Genomic DNA, 8,964 nt, shown 5'->3' with positions numbered 1-8,964 from the left:
CCTAACTGCTTTGAATTTCACCCCCCTCTTCCCACCCATAATGAGATTGAGACCAATTGAATCTTCTTACTCTCCTCAGAGATCACTAGACGGACAAACAACACCTCATCTGGGTGAGTGTGTTTATTTGTGGTCACAGCCTCACCAGGATTGTTCAGGCCATAAGATTCCTCAACTTCTAGAGTTGAGCAAGTTGTGACATGTATTTAAATTGTCATTCCACAACATTTTGAGGAGGAAATGTAATTGTAAGAATTTTCAATCTTCAACATTTATATCACTCAGGTTGTTTCAAACATTAAGTTTGAATATAGACTTAAAGGAACTATAAATAAGTATAGGCTACTGCTTACTTTAAATACTTCATGAAAAAGAGGGAGGCTGCTGCCCGTATGCTGCCTGTGACAGATAAGTGCATTTCACATGATAATTTAAGTCAGAGAAAGGAAGGATGTTGTATACTTTCTTGCGTTTATGCACTGACTGTATCTCTTCTCCTTATATGGGAAAGGAATGGTTGCGCGAACAAGGGCGGAAACGTCGCGCGGTGACAGCTGGGAAGCTCTACTCATACAGGAAGAAGCAAGCGGTCTGCAAGCCACCTACACTGCATAGTCCCACAGAAAATTAACGGTGATTAAAGACCAAATCACTGCTTGAACAATTTAGCAGGTAAGGAGCTTGTCTTATCATATTTTATACCATATTTTTATATTTCAGCACAGCTTCGTAATAATGCCAAAATGAACTAACAATGCGCTGCCGCTCCCCCTTCGGCATTGCATAAATCCATTGAGAAATTGTTATTCAATTTCGGCATGAATGATGAGATGCTAGCCGCCTGGCTGAATCGAGGAATTCATATGCAGATCATGTATTCTGTGCAACATTATATCTAACTGTAAATGGCATTGTATTTAATTATTAATGTTGGCAAACCAGCCACCGAATAGAGATTAATAGGAAGTTATTTTTGCAGGCTAGTGCAACATGGCTAGGGAGTGGTAGCGTTTGCATGAAAATACAGGAAATGCCGAAACAGCTTGTGCGAGGGGAGAATTGCAACATTTGAATGTGTGGTGGTGAAGTTATGTTGCGTGTATTTAAAATGTATATATGTATACATGTGTGTGAATATTATCTGATACTTAGCTTAGCTTTTACGAGTAGGTATGTGTGCAGCCGGTGTAACACCGGTATCACTTTATCGCTAAACGGCTAACGTGCTTGCTAGCATGTATTTAGTCTATTTCCACTGCCAATCCCATTAACACTTAGCTCAAAGTGTTTGACAAGTGTGTAGTAATTTTGTGTTTAGTAACGCTAAACGCTACGTTTTTTGCTGGAAGGGTACAGCGCCGCTCGTTGTTTTGCCCTAGCCTACTTCTTTCTATACTGGCGAGCTAAGTAAAGTAGCAGACATGACCCGTATATTATCCCGTACAAAGCGGACTGCGCCGTTCGTCTGAACTCCTACCAGAAGCTGTTTCGAAACCATCAACCTGCTTTAAATGTCGCTCACTGACAGAAGGCCTGATGTTGTTGACAGTAGTACAAATCAAGAAGCATACTGCGATTGTTTGGTTACACGGGTGAATATTACAGGTTGTCTTAGTGAGAATAAAGTTGACAGTGAGTGCTCAGCATTTGGAATTGCTCCAGTACAGAAGTCTCTAGCTCTGCTGCACTGCGGAAAAGGAGTTAGTTAAATATGTGTCCCCTTCATGCTTTTCACCTGGAGACCCAACCCATCAGGTTGGAGTCAGTAATCTACACTTGTGGCACAATACACTGAATACCATACCTTAACAAGATATTGCTGCAATTTAATCCAGGGCCTAGTCCTATAGGCTACATTTAGGTCAAGGGTAGTCAATGTGTATTTTTGAGACCTAGTTTAATCTCTAAAAAGGTGTCATGTTTACAGTTTGTAAAAGCTGTATCTGTACCACTTTTAGTGTTTGCCATTTGACAAAACATAGTTTTAAGCAGATTTATAGTCAGTATTCATTTTGGTATACAAACAACATTCTTATTGTCAACCACTTTCTACAATGTGTGACAAAGCATGCAAAGAGTTTATCAGATATAGGCAATGTGGGTCTTGAAGAGAAGCCATTCCATTCTTTTAATATTACAAGGTGGTCTCTGTTTTAAAACAATGATAGTTTTACTTGTGAACCCTATGGGAATATCAGCCACGCCTACTGAATGTGTGTAAAGTGTTTCGCCCTTTGTTTACCTGTGAAAGAGAGAGTAGAAGAGCTGGTCCTGGGAGAATAGAACTCTGTGGTCGTTAGTGAAGCTTGTTCTGTGTTTTCATTCAGTATCAGTCTGGTGAAAATACCTGGGAGGCCTGGTCACACAGGCGAGGGCAGTTTCAGGTTTCTGTTCATCTATGTTAGCTTGAAGTTGTGCATGTATGGATGCATCATGCATTTTGCAAGGTGTGCATACACTAACAAACGTATGTTTTCACATAAATGATATAGGAAGACATAAGTGTTGAAAAACTATTCTATGTGAGTGAAATGTAAATTGGCCTGAAGGTAGAATAATCATTGGGGCAGCAGCGTAGACAAACAGCCTGATCCCTAGCATACCTGTAACCAGCAGGTCTTGACTTGACTCTCTTACCGCTTCATTCCAGTCATCTCTCTCTCCTCCACCCTCCCTCTGTAACCAGGAAGTTGACTGTCTTTTTCAGGCTACAGTATCCAGTGTTGCAAAAATCATCAGAAGTTTGCAAATTGGCACCAAATTCTCAATTTCTGGAAAATCGCATGAATGTATTCATTTTCATTCAGCAGACCTATATTCAGCTGTCCTATTCTACTTGACCAGTGGCCTCTGCTGATGTAATCATTCTCTTTCACACTGTCCTTCATTTACTCCATTCCTCATCTTTCTCCCCCTCCTCTGTGTCCTTTTGCTGCTGCTCCTCCTCCTCTGTCCCCCTCCCCAGGAATGGCAGAGTTGGCAAGTCTGGTGCAGAGGCTGGAGGTGGCAGTTGGGCGGCTGGAGTCTGTGTCTGGAGGTGGGGGGGGGGGCTCGACTGCTGGTTCTGGGGGTAGGTATCAGTCTCACACAGACGACCTGTACTGTGAGCAAAAAAACAGCTTGAGACAGGGTAAATGTTTGTTTCCAAGCCATTTCAAATATTTATGTAGGAATAGGAAGCCCTGTGAATAGAAGTGTGACCTGTATAGCGAGTCCTACCTTCTGACCAGTGTTCCAGGTTACACAGATTAGTTTCGCTCTGGCTCTAGCAGTAGTGAGTGAGTCATTATCCAACGGTCACCAAGCCCTGTGTTTACCAGCTCAGTAACATGTAGGCTTACAGCCTGGACTAGTGAAGGAGTTGCAGAGGAATCACCATGTTAGGAAGCCTGTTAAAGTTAAGCACAAGCACTGATATCCAACGTTGCGTGTGTCTGATAACAAACCTATAAATAAAACCTGACTAATGGTTTCAGTAAACAAAACTCCAGAACACTGGTATCTTCAACACATTTCCTTGTTTTTACGTCCTGGTAGCTGTGTCGGCGTACGTGGAGGCCTATGATGTCATCCTGTCTGGCTCTGTTGCTCAGTACACCTCCCTCAGCCAGCAGATAGGGGGCGATGTCCAAAAACATGTAAGTGTCTTCTATGATTGTTTACCCCTGACGTATGAGGTCAGATGATGAGGATGATTTGATGGATGTCAGGTGGCTGAGCGGTGAGGGAATCGGGCTAGTAATCCGAAGGTTGCCAGTTCGATTCCCGGTCATGCCAACTGACGTTGTGTCCCTGGGCAAGGCACTTCACCCTACTTGCCTCGGGGGAATGTCCCTGTACTTACTGTAAGTCGCTCTGGATAAGAGCGTCTGCTAAATGACTAAATGTAAATGATTTGAGCAAAATAATAATATAAATAAATAATTCTCTACTTCTGTCCTCCTTTCTTCTCATTTATCTTTCCTCCTCCCCTCTCAGGCGGACATGATGAAACAGGCGTTCTCATGTCAGAGGCAGCTACTGGGCACGTCGTCCTGCTCCCAGCAGCCCTCTGATGTGAGTCTAGTGTCTCTATTCACCTTGTATGGCTGTGTGCAGTACTTTCGAATTGAACACAGACAATAGTTTTGCGATCTGTAAAGTTTTGTTGGCATTTTGCCAGTGGAGCAATTGGGTCAAGCCATTCAAATAGCATGACACACATGCACACAATTCTATCATCTTGCCATGGAAAGGGAGGCCAACCCCGTTGTGGAATATGTATTTTTCAATGCAAGTGGATGATGGTTATATTGCAGCTTTATTAACTGAGTTGGACTAAAGTGTTTGTGATACAAGAGGGATGTCATTGGTCTTAATCACACAATTCCAACAGCTCAGTTGTTTTGTAGCATGTCGTGTTAGTATTGTAGTTGGGTATGCATTGACGATGTATCTCCTTCCTGTCTGTGCCCTGCAGGCAGGCCTGACCGGTCTCCTCGCCCCTGTATCCAAGGTGATCCAGCAGGTGCAGGCGTTCCGCGAGCAGAACCGCTCCTCGCCCTTCTTCAACCACCTATCCGCCGTCAGTGAGAGTGTGCCTGCCCTTGGCTGGGTTGCCATGGTGAGGAGGGGACAGGCCATATGGGAAGGGCTTGGCGTCAAGGCCCGAGTTGGACTTGTAGTCGTGTGTGTGTGGCCTCTGTTTATAGTGTGTGTGTGAGAGGAAGATGGGTGTGTGTTGAAACAGGAGTTTAATTGCCAGGAAACAGGACTCTTTCATTCCGTTGTTTCTCTCTGACAGACCGCTCTTTTGCCTGGGATAATGAATTCTTACCAGGCCTGCTCCTGACCTCAGATATAATAATGTCTTCTGTTTTAAGGATAAATGAACAAAGCACAGATTTAAATTTTACTGTAATGTGTCGGTTGTTGTTACTGACGCAAATTGAAGAATACGCGAATGGGGGGGGGGGGTGAAAAGTTCATTTTCTATGAAGTCAGCCTTTTCACGGGTTTTCTGACGTTGTTATCATTATCAGATGTTCAGCCCACTACACCTGCTATGTGTACACTGTAACCATCAGGGAAATCCCCTGTCCCCCAGGCTCCCAAGCCAGGCCCCTATGTAAAGGAGATGCAGGATGCTGCCATGTTCTACACCAACCGTGTCCTCAAGGACTACAAGGACAAGTAAGGAGTCTGCTGCTTCCTCACACTTGCTCCCCTTGTCTCTTTTTTTTTCTTTTTTCGTCTCTCTGGCCACATCTCTGCTAATGTTTTCCTCCTTACCTCAGGGACAAGGTGCATGTGGACTGGGTGAAGGCGTACCTCTCCATCTGGACTGAGTTGCAGAACTACATCAAACAGTACCATACTACCGGCTTGGCTTGGAGCAAGAGTGTGAGTCACACTTTTACTGGCTGCTTCCTGTCAAATGGTCACCCTCAGTCTCTCTCTACCTCTCCTTTCTTTCTCTCCTTTCTCTCTCTCTATTCCTCTTTCTCTCTCTCTCCTTCTTTCTCTCTCTCCATCTTCTTCTTTCTCTCTACATCTCACTTCCCGTCATAAAAGACTGGCTTTAATTAACTCTTTTGAGACCTGCAGAGGTAAACTAATGGTTACCATACATGATTAGACAGGTTTAGGAGTGAGCCATGAACTTAAGAGAATTTGTATTGAAAGCCTGTGTGTGTGTGTGCCTCTCAGGGCCCCGTAGCCTCAGCATCCGCTGCTCCCCCAAGAGCTCCTGGTGGGGCTCCTCCCCCCCCTCCTCCCGGACCCCCCCCTCCTCCAATGGACTTCAGCCAGACAGGCAAAGACCAGCCTGCCGAAAATCACAACGCCCTTTTTGCCTCTATCAACAAGGGATCTGACATCACCAAGGGTAAGTGACCAATAAGTGTAGTAGTTTATATGAAAATAACTGATTGAATACTGATTTTAGATCCTCCCTCCCAGTTCCACCATCACCAGAGGTCTGTTATTGCTCCTCATTACCTTCTCTCAGGGCTGAAGCACGTATCTGACAAAGAGAAGACCCACAAGAACCCCTCTCTGAAGACCCAGTGTGGCCCGGTCCGCACAGGGCCCAAACCCTTCTCCTCCCCTCAGCCTACTGGCTCCACCGCCCCCGCCCGCTCACTGCCCCCCGTTCTCGAGCTCGATGGCAAGAAGTGGAAAGTGGTGAGCTATTTGCTACGGTGGAGAACATGCTTGTGGCTTTGTTGATTATCTGTGAAAATAAGTGCATTTTCTTCCCAGTACAAACTGTCGTCAGGTGAACATGCTTAAGATTATCATAAAAGTCAGCCCTTTAGTGTTGTTTATCAAGGGGGTCATGGGAATTTCAACATTTTGGAAACAGCTGCTTTTATAGTACAGGCCCTTTTTATGGTCAGTCCAGGGTTTCCACTCCTTTTTAAACTCTTCTGTCCATCTTCCTGTATCTTTCTCTTATTTTCCATTTTATTTGTTTATCTCCCTTTCTCTTTGACCATCTCTCGCTCTCCTGTCTTAATCTCCCTCTCTGTGCCTCTGTCGCCCCCTGCAGGAGAACCAGGAAGGAGCCCAGGGCCTGGTCATCAGTGACACTGAGCTGAAACAGGTGGTCTATGCCTTCAAGTGCAACCACAGCACCCTGCAGGTCAAGGGCAAGATCAACTCCATCATTATCGGTAAGGGTCTGTCTTCTGTTCCCCAGCCACTGCTGCTGCCACAAGGTGCTGTTCCAATACTTCATGCATCATGCATCCTTTCTCACTTCCTTTGGGGCTCTTTTTTACTTCCCTTTTTTAACTAAAATACATCCCTTTATGACTTGATATTCTTAAACACAGATGGTATGATAAGGACAGCTGTTCTAGGCAGCTGTTCTAGTACAAGGACGAGAGAAGGTTAGCAGACATTAGCACAAGCATTAGCCTAACTTGTCTTCCCCTTTTCCTTTGTCTTAGACAACTGTAAGAAGCTGGGTCTGGTGTTTGACGACGTTGTCGGGATTGTGGAGGTGATCAACTGCAGGGACGTCAAGATCCAGGTGTGTGTTGATCATTACCAACAGCATGAGCTTCGTGTCAAAAACGCAATGACACACAGACTGAACCATTACATTTTGAGTAAATGTACAGGATGTTAATCTATTGGTCAACTTAGCATAATATAATGTTTCTTAATCACTTTTCATCTCCTTTTCTGAACCTTTTCGTCCAGGTTCTGGGCAAGGTGCCCACTATCTCCATCAACAAGACAGACGGTTGCCACGTCTACCTGAGTGCTGACTCACTGGCATGCGAGATCGTCAGCGCCAAAAGCTCTGAGATGAACGTCCTGGTACCCGGAAAAGACGGAGACTTTGTGAGTAACGAGCACCATCTGGAGTTAATACTGACCAGCGCAAGATAAAAGGGGCTAATAGGCTCATTTGGTTAGCTACAGTAGTAGTGTCCACTCTGTTTATTGCCTATATGTATAATACATTTGTACATACTACTAAATAATAATACATATATCTGTATGACTATATGATAGCAATATTGTAGTGTTTTTTTTGTAAGGATGAGTAAATAAGTGTTTTTCCTCCTAGACTGAGATGCCAGTTCCTGAGCAGTTTAAGACTATCTGGGATGGCAAGAAGCTGGTCACCACGGCAACAGAGATTGCTGGATAGAGAGGGTCTTCACACCCCCACCCACCTTCTCTTCTCACTCCCCCTCCACGACCCTATTCAAATACCTACCTGACTGATCCACCAACCAACCAACGAGCTAACCCACACGGTAGACCGAGATGCCAACCTCAGTTCGTTTTTTTGTTTTTGCCCCTTTGTCAGCCAATCACAGCTTTAGCTGTGTCTTCCTAAAGCCAATGGGAGGACTGCTTGCTTTATCTGGAACGTTCTTTCAGCCAATAGCAGGGAGCAGCTTTTCATTCCATTAGGCCCTTAAGTGTTCCAGCAAGCGTGTTCTCATGTTTGCCAACAAGCAAAGGGGATGTTCTTTGTTATCGATTTGTACATACCCAAAGTACATTTGTAATGTCTAAATTGACCATATAGATTAGCCAAAATGGGACAAGCCTTTATCACAACTCATCAATGGTCCTGTCCCTCTCCTAACCAATCAGGTCATGCTATCTAGTTATTTTAACAAATCATAAGTCTTAATAATTTCTCTGGTCAGCAGGTGTTTCAAAGGAGTTCTACCAATTTCGGTTTCATTTATGCAATCCAACCATGAAGCAAGTCAGTAGAACTGTGGTATCGACAGACAACAATACAATATATCATTTCCAGTGTTTGATGTTCTAAACATTCATGAGATAAATGTAACGTGTGTCATCTACACTCTCTCATAGTAGAGACAACATAGAGACTAGAACTTAAAAGGGTAACTTAAATGGCTTTTTCATCATAACACTGAAGGTTAGTGATATTGGAAATGTACATAATTGAAAATAAATCATAAATTAATCATTGAATGTATGTTGATTCAAACCCACATGGCACATTCCTTGAATCATTTAAAATGAACATTCCATGCTGAGAAGAGAATAAAAGAATGAGTTGAGAGTAAGGGATCATGAAAAGGGGAAGAGATTTCTGCAGTGTGGCTCCTATTTATGGCACAAACCGGAATTGAAAGCCACAGAGAGAAGATGGAAAATGCTGATACATTGATCACTTTGTTGCCACTCACTGTCTCTTTCCCTAGTTGAAGCACCTGCTGTAGCGATCTGTATAAATTGTGCTTACTGAGTGGTTGTAGCTTTACCACCATCATTCCATCCTCCTCCTCTCACTCCCTGTTCTGTGGTTTACCCTGTCCTGAGCCTCCCAGCTCTAAGGTACAGTTTTTGTATCGTCTTTTTTGATTTTCTTTTACCTCTTGGTCCAGAATACAAAATTCTGTACATTAGTACCAGAGGAGTAATCATTGGAAAAACAAGTTGCAATAAAATAAATTCTAATAAATTCTTTGTTTGTGA

General features: G+C 43.8%; 1 protein-coding gene across 1 annotated transcript; it reads left to right on the top strand.

Moving 5' to 3' along the window:
• The first annotated feature begins 515 nt into the window (after positions 1–515).
• Positions 516–8,950, top strand: cap1 (CAP, adenylate cyclase-associated protein 1 (yeast)). Its single transcript, XM_062486521.1, has 13 exons — positions 516–672; positions 2,966–3,070; positions 3,538–3,638; positions 3,979–4,056; positions 4,460–4,603; positions 5,087–5,172; positions 5,277–5,382; positions 5,689–5,866; positions 5,990–6,165; positions 6,533–6,656; positions 6,936–7,018; positions 7,192–7,335; positions 7,565–8,950. Exons 2-13 carry the CDS (start codon positions 2,968–2,970, stop codon positions 7,646–7,648), a joined length of 1,407 nt encoding a protein of 468 aa, XP_062342505.1. The 5' UTR covers positions 516–672; positions 2,966–2,967; the 3' UTR covers positions 7,649–8,950.
• The last annotated feature ends 14 nt before the right edge of the window (positions 8,951–8,964 follow it).

Source organism: Osmerus eperlanus, chromosome 20 (assembly GCF_963692335.1).
Source record: "Osmerus eperlanus chromosome 20, fOsmEpe2.1, whole genome shotgun sequence".
NCBI classification, from domain to species: domain Eukaryota; kingdom Metazoa; phylum Chordata; class Actinopteri; order Osmeriformes; family Osmeridae; genus Osmerus; species Osmerus eperlanus.
This window is presented reverse-complemented; position numbering and strand designations above follow the sequence as displayed.